This window comes from Recurvomyces mirabilis (assembly GCF_035927965.1).
Source record: "Recurvomyces mirabilis strain CCFEE 5264 chromosome Unknown scaffold_8, whole genome shotgun sequence".
Taxonomy (NCBI): domain Eukaryota; kingdom Fungi; phylum Ascomycota; class Dothideomycetes; order Mycosphaerellales; family Teratosphaeriaceae; genus Recurvomyces; species Recurvomyces mirabilis.
The window spans coordinates 677966-698870 of NW_027041942.1; the positions used below are offsets into that span (position 1 = coordinate 677966).

The 20905-nt window shown below is 52.7% G+C and overlaps 10 protein-coding genes across 10 annotated transcripts; 5 read left to right on the forward strand and 5 right to left on the reverse strand.

Moving 5' to 3' along the window:
- Positions 1-375: 375 nt before the first annotated feature.
- On the forward strand, positions 376-1401 carry LTS14_003890 (uncharacterized protein; the record flags this gene model as incomplete). Its single annotated transcript, XM_064836592.1, has 3 exons — positions 376-620; positions 686-982; positions 1038-1401. 3 exons carry the CDS (start codon positions 376-378, stop codon positions 1399-1401), a joined length of 906 nt encoding a protein of 301 aa, XP_064695983.1.
- A 395-nt stretch (positions 1402-1796) lies between these two features.
- LOS1 (pre-tRNA nuclear export protein) lies at positions 1797-4862 on the forward strand (the record flags this gene model as incomplete). Its single annotated transcript, XM_064836593.1, has 1 exon — positions 1797-4862. The coding sequence occupies one exon, from the start codon at positions 1797-1799 to the stop codon at positions 4860-4862; it is 3066 nt and encodes a 1021-aa protein (XP_064695984.1).
- A 134-nt stretch (positions 4863-4996) lies between these two features.
- On the reverse strand, positions 4997-6008 carry PHO13 (p-nitrophenyl phosphatase; the record flags this gene model as incomplete). Its single annotated transcript, XM_064836594.1, has 2 exons — positions 4997-5820; positions 5891-6008. The coding sequence occupies 2 exons, from the start codon at positions 6006-6008 to the stop codon at positions 4997-4999; spliced, it is 942 nt and encodes a 313-aa protein (XP_064695985.1).
- A 505-nt stretch (positions 6009-6513) lies between these two features.
- Positions 6514-9281, reverse strand: PDE2 (3',5'-cyclic-nucleotide phosphodiesterase; the record flags this gene model as incomplete). Its single annotated transcript, XM_064836595.1, has 2 exons — positions 6514-9044; positions 9098-9281. The coding sequence occupies 2 exons, from the start codon at positions 9279-9281 to the stop codon at positions 6514-6516; spliced, it is 2715 nt and encodes a 904-aa protein (XP_064695986.1).
- Positions 9282-10947: 1666 nt separating this feature from the next.
- LTS14_003894 (uncharacterized protein) lies at positions 10948-13437 on the reverse strand (the record flags this gene model as incomplete). The annotated part of the gene is made up of 1 exon (XM_064836596.1): positions 10948-13437. The coding sequence occupies one exon, from the start codon at positions 13435-13437 to the stop codon at positions 10948-10950; it is 2490 nt and encodes an 829-aa protein (XP_064695987.1).
- Positions 13438-13794: 357 nt separating this feature from the next.
- On the forward strand, positions 13795-14095 carry LTS14_003895 (uncharacterized protein; the record flags this gene model as incomplete). The annotated part of the gene is made up of 2 exons (XM_064836597.1): positions 13795-13997; positions 14023-14095. The coding sequence occupies 2 exons, from the start codon at positions 13795-13797 to the stop codon at positions 14093-14095; spliced, it is 276 nt and encodes a 91-aa protein (XP_064695988.1).
- A 115-nt stretch (positions 14096-14210) lies between these two features.
- Positions 14211-14803, forward strand: LTS14_003896 (uncharacterized protein; the record flags this gene model as incomplete). Its single annotated transcript, XM_064836598.1, has 2 exons — positions 14211-14308; positions 14404-14803. 2 exons carry the CDS (start codon positions 14211-14213, stop codon positions 14801-14803), a joined length of 498 nt encoding a protein of 165 aa, XP_064695989.1.
- Positions 14804-15309: 506 nt separating this feature from the next.
- LTS14_003897 (uncharacterized protein) lies at positions 15310-16566 on the forward strand (the record flags this gene model as incomplete). Its single annotated transcript, XM_064836599.1, has 1 exon — positions 15310-16566. The coding sequence occupies one exon, from the start codon at positions 15310-15312 to the stop codon at positions 16564-16566; it is 1257 nt and encodes a 418-aa protein (XP_064695990.1).
- Positions 16567-16977: 411 nt separating this feature from the next.
- LTS14_003898 (uncharacterized protein) lies at positions 16978-18181 on the reverse strand (the record flags this gene model as incomplete). Its single annotated transcript, XM_064836600.1, has 2 exons — positions 16978-17145; positions 17201-18181. The coding sequence occupies 2 exons, from the start codon at positions 18179-18181 to the stop codon at positions 16978-16980; spliced, it is 1149 nt and encodes a 382-aa protein (XP_064695991.1).
- Positions 18182-20321: 2140 nt separating this feature from the next.
- Positions 20322-20699, reverse strand: LTS14_003899 (uncharacterized protein; the record flags this gene model as incomplete). Its single annotated transcript, XM_064836601.1, has 1 exon — positions 20322-20699. One exon carries the CDS (start codon positions 20697-20699, stop codon positions 20322-20324), a length of 378 nt encoding a protein of 125 aa, XP_064695992.1.
- Positions 20700-20905: the final 206 nt, after the last annotated feature.

The following is a 20905-nucleotide window of genomic DNA, read 5'->3' on the forward strand; positions in this document are numbered from 1 at the left end:
CTCGATTGGCCAGCTCATATGCACCTCTTAGCGCTCACATACCGCATCTGGCCTCGTTTGTGGTGAGCGGTGATGTGCCACTGCGGCGCGGCGCACGAGGACGGTGCAGAGTGCTTGCTTCAAGGTCTGTGGATTCCTTTCAGTTTTGCTTACTGTCATCTGCTTGTTTCTACGACTCCTGTGGTCATTGATCCATTGCCCGTGGTATTATGAGAAGGGAACTGTAGATGGGACGGCGATACTAGTACTTGGCTGGAGCTATATTGGACCGCGCACTCGGAGCTGGAGCACGACGTACTGGAGAGATAAGAGCTTGCGACACCAACCAGGTCAGCGCAGACACAAGCAGCCAGCACCCGAACCACAGACGAAACAATGGTCCGCCGCTTCTTCTTCACCCACGAGTACCGCCTTCCCAAGGTCTTCCTCGCGCTCCTCGTCCTGGAATTCCCTCTCACGATCGCATGTCTGGCTCTGTACGGCATTGCAGACCCAGATACATACCGAACGAAGTTATGGCAGAATGGCGCGGATCAAGGCTTCAACAGCTCGCCGAATGAGATAATATACAGCTATGCGAACTATAAGCCGATTGCTGTGCCGATGGTTTGGAGTTCTGCGTAAGTACTACACCGGAGTAGAAAGGATTTGGTGGAAAGACAATGCATACTGATTTATGTTACAGACTGGTGCAATTTAATATTGTGATTGCTGTGCTTTCCATGTTCTTGCTACTGGTCAAGAGCACCATGTTCGTCTTGCACTCCTTCTGGCCGATTCTTGGTGTGCTGGTGAGCATTCTGGAGGTCGCATTGTATGCGGTCAGCATCAAGCATCAGTCGACGCCAGACATGACAGATCCGGCTCATCCTTCTCCGGGACTCCCGTGGTACCTCAGCAAAGGCTGCATGTATGCTGCGGCAGGCAATCACGGGTTTTGCATGCAGGCGAGGGCGGTATTTGGGGTGACTTGTGCTATGGTGTATGTTTCTGCTGGAGACGGCGTTGATTGTTTCATCTGCTAACATCAATGACAGTGCGCTCTTTTCCGTCTATTTCATCTGGTCTGTGATGTCAATGTGGCCAACACCATCTGAACGAGCCGAGCGAGATCAGCAGTACGAGGCCGACATCGAGATGAAGAAGGTCAACGAGTACAGCCCTGATTCTGAGCTCTCGCGAGAAGAAGTCTGGGAGAGAAATCGACAGATGTTCTTAAATTTGCCGAAGACACCGAACACGCCAGGGTTCGGAAGGCAGAATCCGATGACGCCGAGGACGGTGGCTTTCACGCAGCTCAATGGTGGACAGGCGCCTAGTCAATCGTCGACAGCCGGGCCAAGTGGAGGACTCAAGTTCAGGGACCAGTATGGTGAAGCAGGAGTACCTGATGGAAGGTAGACGAGATATAGTAAAGTCTTCTTGGGAGCGTTCTGGCGGAGGCGTCACTTGAGAACTTACAATTTCTCTGTCAATATTACGGCTTTATACCACTTCTCGTTGTGACCACGGTACTCTGCGTGCTCTTCACATGTCTCAGTTCACCTGCAAGGGTCGATGTGGGGTGACGAGGGGTTGATGTTTGATCTTTGGCGGAATTTTGAATGTGAGCACGAGACAAATCTATAATTCACAGTCACTTCCACTCTCACGCGAGTCTAAAATATCCCTGACTCGCCCACTGACACCCATCACAACATCGAAAATGTCTCGATAGCGGCCTCTACAAAAGTGGCACGCCATGTCGTGTCAGCATACACCAGATCTTCCACCATCCACAAACTCACTTGGGAATTATGGATTCTCAGGTAGAACAAGCCATCCAGATCGCCTTCGACCCTCGCACCGACCAGAACCTCAAAGGCCAAGCATACGATTTCCTCAATAGATTAAGAGGAGACCGAGATGCTTGGCAAGTGTGCTTGTCACTTTTCACAAGAACACCAGCGCCTGGAGAAGTGGTTAGGCTGGTCTGCCTGGAGATCGTGAACAATGCGGTACAGACACAACAGCTTAACCCGCAGAGCTTGGTGTACGTGAGAGATAGCTTGGTGGGATACATAAGGCAATGGTATACACCTGGCTCCGACAATCTGGACACACCGGGCATACAAAACAAGCTCACGCAGACCATCACGTACCTCTTCACCGCTCTGTACTCTTCAGAATGGCCCAGCTTCTTCGACGACTTCGGAAGCCTGGCAGGTGATGCCTCGAGCATTGGCACGACGAACCCAGCTGCAACAGTAATCTATCTTCGAATCATCGGCTCAATCCACGACGAAATAGCAGACCAAATGATACCACGTACACCTGATGAGCTGAAAAGGCATAATGAGCTGAAGGACATGATACGAGGGCGAGATGTGAGTAAGATATCAGTCACATGGCAAGAGATCCTGTCGAGATGGCGGCAAATCGATCTCAGTATCACGGAGATGTGTTTGCGGACAATTGCGAAGTGGGTGAGCTGGATTGATGTCAATTTGGTGTTGAATCAGACGGTGCAGAGTGCATTGCTGGAGCTGGCGGGCCAACAGGGAAATTTTGATGCGGAGAGTAAGGAGGCCAAGGCACGGGATGCGGCGATTGATACGTTCACGGAGACTGTGGGCAAGAAGATGCCGTCGAACGATAAGGTGGAGTTGATTCGCTATCTGAACCTCGAAACCATCGTGGGTCAACTACTTGCCAGTCCTGCCCTTACTCAAATGCGGAACACGCCAGACTACGACACGGACTTGGCTGAGACAGTGGCGAAGCTGGTCAACAACATCATGTTTGACATCGTCAAGGTATTGGACAACGACAGTGTCCAGGGTGATACTCGAGACAATGCGGACCGACTTCTGCAGGTCTTCATGCCACATATGCTTCGACTCTTCTCTGATGAGTACGATGAGATATGTTCGATCGTTATCCCTTCCCTGACAGATCTCCTCACAATGCTGAGGAAGAATGTGCACACGAAGAAAGTCTCGCCATCGACGTATTCAGTCATGCTGCAGCCAATACTGGACGCTATCATTCTGAAGATGAAGTACGACGAGACTGCTAACTTGGAAGATGATGAGGACGATGAAGATCAAGCTGAATTTCAGGAGCTACGTAAGAAATTGCATGTTCTCCAACAGACTGTGGCAGCCATCTCGGAAGACTTGTACATCGGGACGCTCACACAGGTCGTGTCGAACACATTTTCTCGGCTGGACTCAGCAGAAAAGTCTACTCTGACATGGCGAGATCTTGATCTGGCTATGCACGAGATGTACCTTTTCGGCGAGCTGGCTGTCAGGAATGGAGGAATGTATGCCAAGAGCGTGCCTTCTTCCGTGGCCTCGCAGCGATTACAGGAGATGCTGTCGCGCATGGTAGACGCTGACCTGGCCAACTATCCCCATTCAGCTGTTCAATTGCAGTACATGGAGATCTGTGTCCGGTACGTCCAATTCTTCGAACATAACGCCGCCAATATCCCGAGAGTTCTAGAGAGCTTCGTCCGCTTCGTGCACAGCGAGAATGGGAAGGTGCGACTTAGGTCATGGTACTTGTTTCAACGATTCGTTCGACATCTGCGCTCGCAGCTAGGCAATGTTGCGCGCATGGTGGTGCAAGCCATCAGTGATCTACTCGTGATTAAAGCAGAACTACCCGAGAATCGAGATGACGAGGACATCTCGTCCGACGACGAAGGTCAATCAGCGAGCGCAGCCTTCAATAGTCAGCTCTTCTTATTCGAAGCCGCGGGTACGGTGGCTGGGACGAGAGAAGTACCGCTCGAAACTCAAATCGCCATCGCAAAGTCGGTGATAGAACCACTGGCTCGAGATCTGCAGCATCATCTCCCATCCGCCATGGCAGGCGATCCTCGTGCGTGCTTACAAGTCCATCATACCATTATCGCATCAGGTAGCCTAGCTTATGGCTTCTCGGACTGGATGCCGGGTACGAAAGGAACGCCACCGCCGCCAGAAGTGTCTGAGGAGTTCGTGGTGGCTAGTGAAGCTACCTTGACGGCGCTCGAGTCACTGAAGCAGAACTTCGACATTAGGAATGCCGCCAGGAATGCTTTCTCCCGCTTTCTTGGTGTGCTTGGAGCTCGTGTACTTACCCAGCTTCCGAGGTGGATCGACGGTTTGCTCTCGTCTGCGTCGTCGAACGATGAGATGGCCATGTTTCTTCGAACACTCGGGCAAGTCGTCTACGGATTCAAGGCTGACATCTCGGGTATCTTGGACCAGCTGCTCTCTCCACTATTGCAGCAGGTCATGTCTGGTCTGTCGCAACCACTCACGGGAACGGACGACGAGGTACAAATGCGAGAGCTGAAGCAGCAATACCTCAACTTCATTCTTGTAATCCTCAACAACGATCTCGCGTCGGTGCTGATCAGCACAGCGAACCAAGGCAACTTCGACACCTTCGTCAGCACCTTAACCCGCTTTTCCACAGACCCTTCAGATCCTCAGTCGGCACGATTAGCTTTTAGCGCTCTGGTCAAACTCGTCTTACTATGGGGTGGTCCAGACATCGATCTCGGCGGCACTCCAGCAGCAGTCTTACCAGGCTTCGACGACTTTGTCAAACAGCAGTTCGCACCTCTGCCGTGGAACCTATTGTCAGTGGGTGGCTTCAATCCCTACGATGCACAGATCCGCCAGATATTACAGGAAGCTGCTTCGTTGCAGTGGACTATGCTGCGCAAGCTCGGGGGTGGATACAAATCGCAGCTCGACAATGAATTGCGAGCCATGGGTGCTAGTGATGATGGTGTGACGCAGTATATGGAAGCTATCAGTGGAAACGATATCCTGGTGTTCCGGAAGTTCTTTGCGAACTTTGTTCAGCAGGCTAAGCGATGAGCGCGTTCGGCACTTCGCATGTCTGGCGTAGGGAAGGGATGCAAAGTGTCATCATGGGCAGTGAGACGTGACTTAAGATACCCACACAAATAGCATTATTGCATGATACCATTTCACAATGTATGTCTCTATCTCTATCCGAGCAGATCTCCCAACGCATCCACATAAGCACTCGGTACGACCTTCGCTCCACTCGCCAGGAACTCTTCTTTCTTACTCACACCTGTCAGCACACACAGTGTTCCTCCCAGACCACCTTTAATCCCAAATTCGATATCCGTGTTCATCCGATCACCAACCATACAAGCCTTCTTCCTGTCGAACTGAAACTTGCCCTCGATCGCGTCCATCATGGCCTGACTCGGCTTTCCCAACGCCAGGGGTTCTTGCCCGGAGGCTTGTATAAGAGGTGCGCTGATACTGCCTGCACCGGGAAATAGTGTCCCAGCCGAAGGCAACGTGGAATCGATGTTCGTGGCTAGAAACTTGGCTCCTCTTCTCAGGTAGGCTTGCCCGAGTGCGTACTTGATGTAACTCGGATGATAATCCAGCCCCGTGAGCACAATACCCACGTCATCGTCGAGCAGAGAGCCATCTGAAACATGCTTGAAATCCTCCGGCGTCATCTCCCGCCTCAACAACGGATCCGTCCCCCCACAAAACGGCACACCCTCACTCTTAAGTTCCTGCTCTACGCCACTCTCCCCAAGCACATAGACCTTATTCTTCGGCTCCGGCAACTTCAGGATTCGAGAGATGTAGACGGCAGCACTATAGCTCGAACCGAAGACTTCTTCCTCGCTCGCCTGGATCCCCATTGAATCAAATTTCTTCTTGTAGTCTGCGCGAGACTTGGTGCTGTTGTTTGTGACGAAGACGAGTTGTTTTTTGCGCTCGCGGAGCATGCTGATGGTTTCGGGGATGGAGGGGAAGAGGTGGTCGCCGGACCAGAGGACGCCTATTCTTTTGGTCCTTCGATCAGTGGGGTGCTCGGGATGGGCTTGGGGACAGTGATGGTTGTATCGTACCATCGCAGTCGAAGAGGAAGACGTCGAATTCGTCTATGAAGGCGTCGATGGCGGACTTGTCGCCGGTCAGGTATTGGGGACCTGATGCGCCGCCGACGAGGCTGCGAACGGCTTGCATCTTCGCGACGTTCGGAAGTGGTCGTGAACTGCAGTAGGAGATTGATACGGATCGTCGCAATGGCGGGAAAGATTTCATATGAAAGTGTTCGGGCTTATAGTGGGGTGAATGGTGGGGTGAGTATGAGTATGGTGTCTGTGCGTTAAATGATGATATATGACGAGACAATGGAGCAGCAGAGTCCATTGGTGACTCAATACCAAGGTGCAGACTCGAGTGGATGTGCGAGCAGCTGGACGGGTCTCGAAGGAGCAGAAAAGTGCTTATCTCGTTACAACAACCTCTCTCATCGCTAAATTCGAAGTTCCTTCACACAACTACCACTTCCTCCTACACACTGGAAGCAAATGCATATGATTTCGAGTATTCGTATCAAGAAATCTCTCATTCCTGCTTGGTGAGTCGATTGGGCACCTCTCGGCCGACCACACAAAGGCCCTCGCGATCGTCACGGTCATGTGGACAGCGCAACCAGATCCCGAGAAGAAGTGAGGTCCTCAAATCGTTAAGGCGACCCAGGATCCGTCACACCACCTTCAACCCCAGAAGGATCCCGCTTCTTCTTCCAGAACTTCAAATTCCGTAGCCGACTTCGACTTCTCGATTCACGAATCGCATGTTCTTTCCTCGGCGTCCCCCTCCCATCATCACCTTCTCCACTAGCCATACGCGCTATGATACGCGGCGAGTCGCTCTTAGCGGCTCTACTCGTGGATAGGTCTGGCGTGCTCGGATGTTTGACAGGATCTGCAGATCGTTGTGCGCCGTCGAGATCTGATGGCCAGTTTCCAGGTACCACGAATGGGTCTTCTGAAGCTGGAGGGGTCCGTTCATCGTCGGTAGGCGCTAAAGAAGATGGCTGAGTCGTGTTCGCGGTCGCTGAGCTGGTTGTGTGCGATCTTGACGTCGATGATGGGACCGAGTATCGTGATACAGCATCTGGTTTCTGACTCTGTGCTGTGCCTTGTCGTTTGCGACTCTGCTTGATGGGCGACCCAGCAGGTCCTCGCCCTGGTGATCCTGACTGACTTGTGACTAATATGGTCGTCAGGCTTTCATCTTTGCTCCCTCGTCTCGATCCCGGGTAGTTCTGATGAACCTGCCAGTCGGCGGACCCTCTCCTCGACCCGGAACTTATTGTGGGGCTCATGCTGCTCTGTGCATATGCGGAAAGTTGCTGTATTGAGTCGAGCGCTACGTCTTTGCTGGATCTGCGTGAGGCACCACCGTTTGGTGATAGTGGTAGAGCTGGAGGAGGCATTGGCGGCAAAGACGACCGGTGTCCATCTTGGGTAGCAAGTCCAAGAGTGAGATGTTGCCGCTGCGAATGTGCAGGATGCTGTCGTGGCGACAGTGCCGAGTCGACCGCAGTCTGGCGTTTCGTAGATGATGTTGGCAGGCCAGGTGCGTCTTCCGGCACAGCCAATGGTTCCGATTGACGCTTTTGGAGCTTCGCCTCGTCCACTTCTTTCTTCGAGACAGATGAGAACGTCAATGGCGAGCTCTCACCACCAGAGTTACGCTTCTGCTTCTCCTTAGTGATCTTCTCTTCCCAGATCGCAGTGTTCTGTTCGAGCTCCCGTATCGCGCAGGAGAGACTTGGCATGACATCTGTCATGCCGGAGAAAAGAGGTATGCCGAACAGATTCATGAAGCCTTTTTGACTCTGCGCGGCCGCCAAAATGTCCTCCTTGTTTGGTGGGCCACCAAACAGACAGGTTGGTATCCCGAGCTCGGCTTCCAGTTCGCCTTGCCTTGCGAACTCATTCATGAGTGTTCGCGCCCACTCAGACGAAAGGTCGAATGGTCTTGCTACATTTGATATGTCTGCGCCTTTCATAAGTAGGGCCATCATAAGTTCTCGTGCTTGCTCCCGATCCTTGTCATTCCAGTTGCTTAGATCATTCTCACTGCCCTCTATCTTGCGCTTGAGTTCGCCGAGACCAGACATGTACTCGAAGTGCCTCTGCATATCAGTGGCAAGAATAGTCGAGATCATGGTCGTCCTAAAACCAGAGATATTGCCGAGAGCCGGCCAATGCCGCCTTAACAATTGCGAGTATGCAGCGCAGTGATAGTTCTCGAGCACAGATTTGTCGTTGTACATTTGCGCCAAAGGATGATTGCAGGCGGTTAAGAAAGCATTGTTGACACCAGGGTGGCCAACATCGTGGCCGATCGCAGAGACTAGCAATATCAAGCCATCCAGTGGGGTCAGTAGGCCCTCTACGGCGTTGAGTTGTCGTGGTTCTCTTGTATCGTTCGCAAGTGGCGGACATAACCGTACATCGAGCAGGAAACAGTATATTGATTGTGTGACATCGACCGCATGTCTCCAATTATGGTAGTGGACTTCGCGTTGGTGCTTATACTGTCGTCTCGTGGCCAGGAGGAAAGTCATGAGCTCCGCTCGAGGTATGCTGTAGAATCGCAGATCCGGTAGCTGCAACATATGCTCCAGCATGAACATCGCAGCGTAAGTAAGTTCGTCCATGGTGAATGTCTGAGCTGGAAAGTGCCATTTACCCACGTTATCTTCGACGACTTTCCGCCGCGCTGGCGAAAGTGATTCATCGGGTCTATATCGGGCGGAGGAATTGGGTGTCGTGCTGCGAATACTTGTGACCAGACTTTGCGCCATACTCGATCCCACCAGACGTGCGGCCGGCCGCAATGCCTCTTTTACATGCCCAACTAGACGATGTAAGTCTTCGTCATTCAACGGGCTGTGGAAAATGTCGAGTGCGCCAGCTTCCAGACAAGATGCCGCGAAAGTGGCGTCGGCCGGCACGTCCTCTTCGTGGAAAGATGGTGATACCAAAGCGAAAGGCATGACCGGCCGCTGGTAGCGTGCGCCATTGATATCCGCGGACAGGTTGCGCAAGAAAGGGAAGGTGGCGGCTTGCTTGTTGTCGGCCAATAACCGCGCGTCCTTGGCCGCACCATCGTGGAGCTCCACTAGCACAACAGTCGGCACTTTGTTCGCATGACTTTCTAACCGATCGTGACACTCTGCGGCACTCGAGCTGACGAAGACTGGGCAAAAGTCAGCACATGTATCCACACTTTGCCGCGTTGTCACATCCCACCTTCGTCGAAGCCTCCTTGGTTCTCGTCCAACAAGGCTCGCACATTGCGGTACACCACATCAATGTGTCGCGCGTGTCCTGTCTCCCTCGGTGGACTTGTGTTGCGATATGATTGAATAATCTCCTCCCCCAAGCCGCCGCAGAAATAGACCACACCACATCTGCCCTCCACGTTCTCCTCCATGAGATGCAAGGCTTTGCGCCAGACCGTGCGTTGTTCGCCCTGCACACTCTGCAGTATCTCTAGATTCGTGTTGTTTCCGCGGTCCTAAGTATCGTCTTATCGTACACGAGTAAAGTCCCAAAAACTCCTGTCGCATTCGTGAAGTGAGGTCGTCTCTCGCAGTTGTCCTCGGTGAAAGGCGTACAAGGGAAGGCGTTATCGAAGAATGGCAGCGACACAAGGCAAGAGCGCAGACATCTGCACACCCTGCAACCGCGACAGACGAGGTATGCTGCTACGGTTGCGCAAAGCAGAAGCTGGGGTCTCACTCGCAAAGCTTGGGTAGTGCAGCCGGAATTTAATCGCTGGAATGTATGGATTGGACGGGGCGGTTTCAGGGTTTCGTGTGGCTTGCAGAGGCTGTCCGGCGAGACTATCGTGCTGCGACACTCAATTCGTGGGCATGGGCGTGATTGAGGGGAGGCGCAAAGGGAATTGCCGTGTCGAACAGTCAGACCTGCGCACTTGTGGGCGATCAAGCGCAAGGCTTCGCTGGACGATCGGCGAGATGGGCAATTGAGACGGTCGAGCGTATTGCGAAACTGGCCCGAAGTGGTAGCCTTCTGGAATTTCTGCGCATGGACCGCTCGATTTTGATTGGATAACCCTGTTCCCGCACCTATCAGATCGACAACGTACAGCATCGTCCCCTCTGACGGACGCGTGACGCAGCTTGCGAGACTGGGATGTCGCTCGTCTTCTTACTGCTTACCACCGTCGCTGAACACACGATCGAGCCAAATTGCCCGACCCTCAATGTACTGACCAAGACAGCAAATCCTTCATGTCTTATTACACAGCTTGGCGAATAAGGCTTGACCTTCCACCTCGTTCGAAGCCAGCGTTTCCACGAAGCAGGGGACAACTTACAAGCTCTCCTCCGCCGATCAAAGATCATCATCAAACCTCTCCCATTCTCCATATCAGCATCTCCGCATCACGCGCCACGATAGTAAGCACATCCATGTCGCTATCTATTCCATAAAACGCTTGGCAGAGCATCGTGTTCGGGTCACGAATCGGCTTCGTTCGCACTCACGATACCCTTGACTCGGCAGCTGACGAGGGTCACGCCATCGGGACCGCGATCTTGAGCGGACTCGAAGGTTGACGGCACCAGTTGCACGCGAAGCACGATGTTGCTCGCTTGAAGCGCACGAGGCACGTGTTCGTACGTTCGAACTACTTAGGGTGGAGTAGGTAGGTAGGGAGAAAACTACCGGCATCGTCGCCGCGAGATGAATCCTTCGTTTCCAGCTTAATCTGTTCCGGCTCAAGGTTCCGAAGCCCTAATGCTGTATTTACTGTCCACGGACCGGTGTGGGCGCGTGACGAGGATGTGGCGAAAGAATGGACTACCATGATTTGGGACTTCCGTATCGCTAATAAGCGAGACAAAACCAAGAAATTACGGTGGTGGGTGTTAGACATACATAACGTCGAGTCATTCTGTAATATCAGACTCCCACTAGTCTATCAATACAGGAAGAACCAATGGCAGAAGTACTGATGGCCTTCATACGCATTATCGCTTGAACGCTACAGCAAGAATCCCAGTCTGTCAACAAGGCCGGCCAGCAGAATCTCTGCTTCACTCATGCTCGAATGCATCGCATTGTAGCTGAGTTCATACGTACCCAGGACCGCGTTGCTCGCGACCTCTAGTCTCGCTCAATGAGCCACTCCCGTCGACCTGCGAACCACCAACATGGCGCTCGTCACCATCATCATCCTGCAGCGCTTCCTCATCCGTTGTGTGACCATCAGCATCAGTATCACTCGCCGTCGCATCAGCCTCGGGATCATCCCAGAAGACACCGCTTTGTCTGCGTAGCTCTTCGATGACGCTTTCGCGACGATGTTCACTATGCGCACGCCTGAGCTCAGCAAGCGAAGGTCGCACAGTCTCTTGACTGCTTCGTGGACTCGGTTGCCGGAACCAGATGCCAAAGCGGTGACGTAAGCTAGGAGATTCTGCACGATCAGGGTGCAAGTGGCGCGATTGCGATCGCTCCTTGCGTGGGGTATACATCTCTGTTGGCACTTCCACCGCTGCATGCGTATCGTTCGCCCGGGCAAACAGAGTCTGCATATCCTCCGCAGAAAGCACGTTCCGGACAGTGCGGTCGTCTGGCATAGGCGTGGGTAGAGCTTGAGTAGCCGGTCTCGTGCTTTCCCTAGCGTCCTCAATGACTTTCTCGATAGCCATGCGGTTACTGATGAATTTCAGCTTCGGCCACGCTGCCAGCTGGCCGTAGTGTATCATATGAGCCAGTCGACTCATGGCAGGATCCGAAAGGATATACCAGAAGTCGCTTGCTCGTGTTCGAGGCCAGATGGTGATGGTGCCACTGAAGCGCTGGAGCCAGATCTCTGACCAATTCTGACCAAGTGGTTGAGGAAGGAGCTCGAGATGGCGGAGCACTTTTAGCCATTTGTTGAGGTCTAACTTGAGGTACTGTTCGATCGCGCTCCCAAGAAAGCCACCTCGCCAACCTCGGCCACGGCGATGCGTGACAGGTCGGCCGACCGTACCTCGAGACGAGAAAAAGAAGAGGTTGATGTGTGGGTTGACTTGGCTGACGATGGAGAAATTGACGTTGAAATGCAAATTGAGGCTCTTCAATGGGATGTCTGTGCGTAGACTGCCGTCCTTCCACTTGTGTCCGAAGCTGTAAGGTCCAAGTCTACCATCTCTGTTCTTGCGCATGAGCACGACGGGGTTGAGGATGCCAGGCACAGCTGCAGATGCGAGAACGGCCGACCAGATGACACAGTCTGGGGCTGTCAAGTAATTTGCGAGGATGGTCGGTGAGTGTGGATCGGAAGGTACGCAGCTGACATTCAGGATCCTGCCCGTCCTTTCATATGCTTCGAGGAATGTTAGCGAGCCGTGACAGAACCACGAGCAACGCCTTGCCCAGTCCACACTGTCGAAACGTGCACCAGTACGCCACCACCGTGGCAGCCATGTGGTTATAGGTTCGCTGCAAGCACTTATACGACCAGCCAGGGCTGGTACCAGCAGCTTCTTCAGCTCCTCGTCAGTCCGCGTACATAGCAAAGCTGCCACCAGCGCTCCACCAGATGTGCCCGTAATAATGTTAGGCAGCAAGTCGGCGTCCAACAAAGCTTTTGCAAGACCGAAGTGGTAGTACGCGAATGATGCGCCACCGCTGAGGCATAACGCCGTGCGACCGAAGTTTGTGCTTAGGTGCTTGGCGAGTGCGCGCTTGTCTTCCAGTGTCAGATGCTGGCTATTGAGCAAGAACTTCAGGCTGGTGGCGACCTCTTCAACATAGTCTTGTACCAAGTCCTTCGTACCATAATACGTCTCAGAGTACAATCTCGTGTTCTCGGTACCAGCAAAGTTGTTCTTTACACAAGCCTCAGCCAGTACTCGGAGCTCGTCCACAGGCCGGTGCCCTTCCATATCACTCCCCGCCCCTGCCTCCTCGCCCATGGCCTTGTGCCGTAAGTCTGTCATTTGCTCCTTCACTCTGCGAACAGTTCTCGAGTCATAGTAGGCATAGTCATCGTCCTCCTTCCACCTGTCACTACCCAAGTACTTGTCCAGCGCCTTGGCGGATTGAATCCAGTCCTGATAGCTCGTCTGCTGCCTTAGTTGCTTCCGCAGTCGATTTCTCCTCCCTCGCCATGTAATTTTCTGTTCATAGAAATAGATGTACAGCCTGGTTGCGAAGTATGTGACACCCAAGCATATAATCCAGCCTAGTACCACGAGCAGGAATGGATACTTGACAATACTGTATGTCCATCCTTCCCGGGTTTCATCTCTTCCACGCTTCTGCTTTCGTTTCCGCTTGGCTTTCGTGCTGGTATGTGTAGCTCCATTTGGTTTCTGCTGGCCACGGACTTTCTGATGAATAGGTCGCCAGTCGTTGAGTGCTGTAATGAATTCTGTTTCCTGTTTCTTCTTAGGATTGAGTAAGTCCTCCTCGGACGGCGATGGCTCGGGTGCCGATAGTGCTGAGGCAAATGCTAGGATATCGTCGGGATCGTAAAAGTCGTCGTCGTAGTCGGGGAGTGCTGTAAAGTCCCATGCTGAATCGGTTTCAACTGTCGGACCATCCGTCCTCTTTCTGGTGTCGGCCATGCTGCCCACCACTTACTTGGTGAGCAGCACGATATAGATGTGAGTAGTTTCGCCGTTCATATACTGCAAGGTCACAGGTCACTTCGGGCCAAACAATGCTGCTCGTGCCTGCCTGCGTCCCCACCTTGTGGATCGTCCGGCCCGCCACCGCATGCATTAGCTGAATGCTTAGATGCCTTACTGCTCCTCCATGACTTCGACATCTGCTCATAATTCGGATGAGAACGTGGCAATACAGTAGAGCATGGTTAGATCGAGATCACGCGATTAATAGAAACCATGCCGCCCTCGACCTTGTCAACAGCTTTTCGTACCGCCAGGCGACACTTTGCCCCTTCACTCAATCAGGCACGGACCATGGCTACGATTAGAGCCTCACTGCCTCATGAGGACAGAACAGCTTCGCAGCCTCGCGCAGATGGGATCGAGCCCGTCATGCTCTCGAATATCCGCGAGATCAATCCTGCGGTCCGCCTGCTTCGCCTCAGTGCTCGTGATCCACAGCACACCATCAAAGTCCGCCCGCCCTTGACAGACTACATTATTCATGAAGGACTAAAGTGAGCATAGTAAAGTTCCTGCCAGGCCAATGGCTCGACACATTCATCCCAGGACTACCAAGAGCTGGCGGTTTCACTATTACATCGACACCCTTTGAAGCCCAAACAAGACGAGATTCGCCACCATTCCTCGAGCTGGCAATCCAGAAGTCATCAAATCCTCCAGCTCAGTGGCTTTGGCGGCCTGACGCTGATATACTGGGCTCACAGCTCATGGTGAGAGTCGGTGGCAGTTTTACGTGGCCACCACGAGGACTTTATGCTGAGAAGATCGAACGGCTGGTGCTGGTTGCTGGAGGCGTGGGCATCAAGTATGGGTGAACTAAATCCTTGAGGTCAATTCATTCGCTAATGGCGAGCACAGTCCTCTGATATCAATCTTCTCACACCTCATACGCTCAGGCAGTAGACCAAAGGAGATCCACTTCCTTTACGGCACTAAAGCTGGGTCGTCAGATCCGGACCCACAGACCATTCTGTTTCTTCCTCGTCTTTTGGACTTGGTAGCAGCCATTGACCAGCCTATCAACATCACGCTATCACTCTACCTCACAGATCTAGGCCACAGCGCCCGAGGCTTGCTCGAGCATGGCAAGCTTCCCAACCGAACCTTTGGCCGCCGCATCGCGGAAACGGATCTTGTTGGCGCACTAGATGGCTGGAAGGAGGGTTTACCGGGTGGTGAAGGGAGACATAGGACTGTGTGCTATGTTTGTGGGCCGCAGAAGATGACTGATGAATTTGTTGGGTTTCTGGCAAAGCAGGGTGGCATGGGTCCTGAGCGTGTGCTATGCGAAAAGTGGTGAGTGAAGCAAATTTCCCAATCGATACCGGAATGTAGCTGATCAGTGTCGTAGGTGGTAAAGATTATATCAGCACTGTATTAACTGTTAGGCTCGCGGAAGATGTGTATCATCCTCGACATTCACTACCTGCCGCCTAGTATGACCCATAAGATTACATCAAGAAAGGAAGGAACATCTTTGCAACTAAGCTCTATTATTCCCTCCACTTCCACTTTTACTATGATACTCAAGATTGATAGCAGAAGAAAGACGTCGCCGTGCTACTAATTTTACTCGACATCATGGCAGAAGATCACATCTACCGACTCTTCAACATCGATCAAAGCCTTATCAGGACATATATACGCTACTGTGTCTGCTTTCATCGCCAGCAGAAAGACACGAACATCCCTCAAGAAAAGCTCTCATCAGCAGCTCAACGCGCATTAGCACATCTTCCAATTCTTGCGGGTCATGTCCCATATGTGCAAGAAGGTGAAAACCTACGCCTTAGTCTAGTTCCAAGGATGTCCGACCGTAAAGGGGTTCCCATCACCATTACTCTTACTTTACCTAGGCGAATCGAAGTCTCGGTCAATCTCGATGATGTACAGCAATTCCAGGCTGTTGTGGCGGAAGTACCTTTCAGTGAATTCAAGCACAGCTACGAGGAGCTGGCAATATCGAACATGCCTCCTGGCCTACTTGTCTCGGACTCCTTAAGACTGCTACCCGATACGCCAGATATCACCGACAGCGGTGTACCAGTATTCGCTGTACTTGCCAACATCGTTCGTGGAGGAGTGCTCTTGGCACTGTACCTTCACCACTCTGTTGCAGATTTGCAAGGCCTCGCCGATATTATGAGGCTGATGTCAGGTAGTCCGCAACCTAGAGAACTCAAAGAGATCGATCTTGCAGCACATGCGGAGGCACAGTCTGAGACTCGCGAGGAGCTTACCAGGTCTAAACCTACTGTCAGCGACTATACGGAGCACCCCGATTACATCCAAAGTCGCATGAGAAGCGTGGCTTTGAACTCTGCGATATCTGATACGGAGGATGGTTGTTGCCGCATCCTAGCCTTCGACCTTACAGGCATCGAAGAGGCGAAGAACGAGATCAATGAGCGCTGGCATTGCATTTTGGACAATGGCCCCAAGCACATCTCCGCTTTCGACTGCTTAGCCACTATCCTCTGGAAAGCCGTTGGTAGAGCCTCGTGGCCGCAAGGCCCACTAGACAAAAACACGAACTGCCTTCTAAGCTTGAGGATACATATAAATATCCGCAAACACATCTCGCCCCCCATGCTGCCAGAGGACTATTTTGGCAATGCTGTGGTACATGCCGACGTCCACCTTGGTATAGCGAGGCTGGCGACAGCATATGATCTGAGCTCGCTGGCGCATCACGCACAGCAGATTCGAGCAGCGATCGATCAGGTCGACGAGCATGTGGTCAGAGCAAAGATTGATGCTCTACAGTGGGCACATGACCCATCGAAAGCCACCATCTCGAGCAGGAAACTCGATACTAATCTTGTCATCACGAGCTGGGCTGATTTACCCACTTCCGAGAGTGAAGCTGGGCTTGGATTGGATCTTGGAGCACCACAGTTTGGTAGGAAGATAGGGAGAAGTCATTCAGCCTTTGGCTGCTTAGTACTGCCGGTGAGCAGGGAGGAGGGCTTCTGGGAAGTCCAGGTGACGCTGACGCAGTTGGTGATGGCACACCTATTGACTGATGAAAGGCTGATGAGGTTCGTGAACCATGTGATATGATGAGAAAAGCGGTATGGTGAGCGAGTGTATGTATTAAGTGTGTAAGAAACGCGATGAGCGCAGCAGTGATTGTATCTGCCCATGTAGCCGTGAGGCCATTTCCTATCTTTGTTGATGCGCCAGTGAAATGCATACCAAACGATCCTTCCTGCCGTGCGTCTCTGCCATTATAGCCGTAATGGCTTGTCCTCCTCCTGTCCCTCTCCAAACCAGTACCGAAAGCTGTCATTTCCATGGCCTGTCGCCACGCCATACCTTTGAGTTGTTGGAGCAAGTGAACCAAACCCATCTCAAAACGAGACCCTGATGAGGGCTCTCAACCAAACGGTGAAGCACTGAGCCGGAGATCGACCACGCTCCACTCATCAAACCAAACGATAACCAACTAAGTCGAAGTGAGTGAGTGGAGCACTACACCCTCCCAGCCTCGTCAAGCTCGCGATACCTCTTCGCGCAGGTAGCGCCGCCGAAATGATACAAGCCGCCGCTGTCCTTGATGTAGGCACCGATTTTCTTCCACGGAATCTTGGTGGAGCCGCCGTTGGTATAGTAGTCATAGCCCTCGACCAGCAGCTGGTCCTATTTCATCATCAGCAGGTGAGAGCACATGATGACCTCGATGAAGTGAGCTTACATCAATTGGCTCCCACGATGGCTTGCGCACACGCTGCTCGCTTTTCTTAGTGAGAGTGCGCCAACGTCCGCGCAGGGTGGACTCGGCATCTTTGAGCTTGTAGTGCTGCTTGATCTTCTTGTACGACCACCCTTTGGCTTTACCAGCGCCAAGCTTGGCATCACGCTCCTGGATTGCGTACACACTGGAGTTGATCGAGATACGCTTCTGAGAGCCATGCTCGCTGAGACTCGTGGAGTCTTTGCGAGATGAGCTCGAATTGCTGCTGCTCTGCACATCTTCGTGGATAAAACAGCTGCTCTGACCAGGTGAAGGAGCTGATGAGTGCGCAGTGACCGGCACGTAATTGTCGCAAGCCACGTTGAAGCGATGCCTACCATGATCGATAGGCCAGCAGATTGCGACATCTGCTGGAAGACTGCGGCCATGGGAGTAGTGACCACCGCCGATGTTGCTCAATGGCTGGGGCATCTCGAACATCGGGGTCAACTCGCGCGCTTCTGAGAGCTGCGAAGTGAGGTTACCAAACGCCCGACCTTGAGACTTGGCCCAGGCCAAAGCGAGCCCGTTGTTGATATGGCTGCCGGAACGAAAGTAGTGATTCGTAAAACCGCCATCGTGGTCACCAAACTCTGGCGTCGCCGGGCTGTCCGCACTGTAAGTCGCAGAGGCCGGAGATGTTGCATCTGAGTCCAGCTCCGCGCTCGCCCAGTCACACTCGCTGATCGGGGTGTACTGTTTGGAGTCCACCGAGTCTGCACGCACCAAAGGCGCGCCGGGAATGCTGAGGTGCAGGCCCTGAGGCTGCTCAGCAGAGGTGGCGCCGCTCGCCGAGCCCAAGCCTATACCGAGCAGCGGACGGAACGCAAAGTTGGGAGCCGCCTGGTAAGCTAAGGGCTGGTGGAACAAGTCCTTTGCAACATCATGCTCGTCACGGAGATGATATGTCTCATCCGCGAAGAAACTGTGATCGGGATCCATGCAGTCCGGTCGGCAGTGGTGCTTTAAAAAGTTGTATGAATTGTTGTTGTGGTGGTGTTGGTCCGAGTAGCCGAAATTATAAAGAGATCGAGCAAACTTGTGATTGTGGTTGAAGGTCGAATGGCACGAAGCGGGAAGTGGAAGTGAAATGCGTTGCTGCAGAAACCTCTGAAAACCCGTGGGGTCCATCGCACCTTCCTATCTCACCGCCACGAGGTGTCTTGGCGCAAGTGTATGGCAGGCCAGTATATAGAGAGGGTCGGTGTGCACAGAGGCAGTTCACAGCAATGTGGTGCACGTGGAGAGGAAGACTGCAGGAACGGAAGCGGACAGACGTTCTGCAGAAAATATCGAGCGGTGAGTCCGTGCTTTTGTCGACGGAGACGTCACAATCGGTGATGTTGAGGTGCTCGGCGCTGAAGCTCGAGGAGCCGTCTTGGATACACAAGCGTCTCGATCGACTGTTGACCACGTTGATTGAGGCTCGGAGGTGTCGATTTCTGTCTTCTGGTCAGCGACATTGCTTCCTGGTAACCTTGGGGATCAGGCCCACCTCGAAAAGATCTCTGTTGTGCCGAACAGGGTGAGCGCTCACAACAAAAGCAAGCAGAAAAATCACAAGGACGTCACGAGCCCAATGTCAGACGAAGCAACACACTGTACAACTTGTAAATCAATAAACAGAACAGATGAACCACCAAAAGCAATGTCTACCACCTCAAACAGCAACAGGACGAATGTTTACGTGTGGACGGACATCTTCTTTGTATTGCGTCTCAGCAGGAGCGGCTCCTGAGCACTTTCCGACAACCCGTAAAAGATCGCCAACAATGTCGTTTGTGGCAGTGGGGAGGTAATACGGGGAAGTAGTAGTCGTCCTGGCCGATCGGTACTGTAGTCAGGGCTTGACCCCTGCACCACACGACCAAGGTCTGTGCTGCGCAGAACCAAAGCGTGGGCTGTCCAGGTTGTCGGGCCCAATGGGAAGGAGCGAGCCGGAGCTGCAGTCTGATTAGCAAGATCGTCCTGTCAGCAATGAACGCTGTCCCTGCAGCCGGCTGTTCGCCACTTGAATGCCGACGGTACCTTGCGCAAGCGCAGCTGTCACCAACAGATTCTGCAGGCTGCCGAAGCGCGACGATCCTGATGACGTGTCGATCGCTGGCTCTATACAGGTCGACTGAGCTTGAGCAGTGGCTAGGGGCTCTGTCAGATCTGCCGCTCAGTGCATACTGCCAGGGTACGCCATGCCAGATTGTTCTGGAGGTGAAGAGGCTTGCCAGCCAAGGCTTATGGAGGGGCCGGTCATCTAGCTTCATAAATAGTACGTCCTGGCCAGCCTTTATCAGCTATGCAGCGGATATGACAGCCGCGGATGCTTGCAGCTGATGCAATAGTTCGGCGGCCCCACAGAGGCGGAAGGCAGTCGGTCCTGAACATTCTGCGGGTGGAAAGTGGTCCTTTCCCACACGGCAGCTGCATCGAGCACTATCTCGTACATAGTACTGTCGAACGTATCGCCCCTCTGCATCCCATGAACGCGAAGTTTATCGCAATCTGGCACCTTCCGTTGCATGGTGTGAAGCAAAAGAAAGAGTAAGACGAACATGTCGTCTCGTCTCTCCACAAACGAGGTCGGCCCGATGCGGCAGCCCGCCGTACATGCACCGAGTGGATCCTGTTGATGCCAGTGGCGAAACCTTCTGTTACACACTGTATCTGTATGGCAATAAATATACGTTCATCAGATCTGTTTCAGAGTTGGGCTCCTTGAATCCTCCCATAAAGCCGCGAGCAACAGAGTCGACGGAAGGTAAACTTGATGTCGTCTCCTGGCAGAGATTAACACGAAACGGAGCACGTTGCAAGCTATAGAACATCTGCCACTGCGTACCACAACGCCGGTACCGCTCAGGCAAGATAGTGGCTAGTGTCTACGATGAGTTGTGACCCGACGACCATTCTCAACTGCAATCGTAAGCCACTGTGACAACCCTGTCGACCCTCGTCATTGCCAGCTATACTCTAAGAACGAGAAGCAGGACATGGTTTGTACTCGATTTCGATAGAATTGCAGTACTCTCATCATTCTCTCCGACTATAGTACTGGCCCCGACCTCTTTAAAGACTCATCATTCGCCTAGTACTCACTCCCCGTTGTGATACTAAAATGCTGACATCCATTATCCCCGTACTCGTGAGAAGCCATAACGCTACTCATCTGCGAGTTCGCACACATGTTGAAGAATTGCGCTTCGCACCAGTACCAGGGAATCCATTGCTGAGGTCTGCAATTTCCGCTTATCATGACGTGGATGTTGCCATTGGTGATGCCGTTCTGGGCGTAGGTGGAAGGAGCATGGATGGATGGGTTGTTGCAGAAGGTGGTTATGGCCGACACAGCCTTGTCGCCGTGTTTCATGGAGCGGCATTTGGCCATGTCGTCGGCGATGTCGTAGGGATCTGCTTGGGTGAGGACGATAGCTGTGGCGAGGGCGAGGAGGTCGTTGAGTTTCATCTTGGTAGAGTTTGTTATGTTCGTGTGAGACTCTGCTTGTTTTCTAAGGTGATGATCGTCTCGATAGTTGGTCAATCCTTAAGCTGGTGATATATCTCATTGTTTATAGCTCGGCTGTACGTGGCGATTTATGGAGTTTGAACAAAGCGACCAGCTCAACAATACTAACGTGCAGCGACACCACCCCAGCCGATCCGCCAAGAACT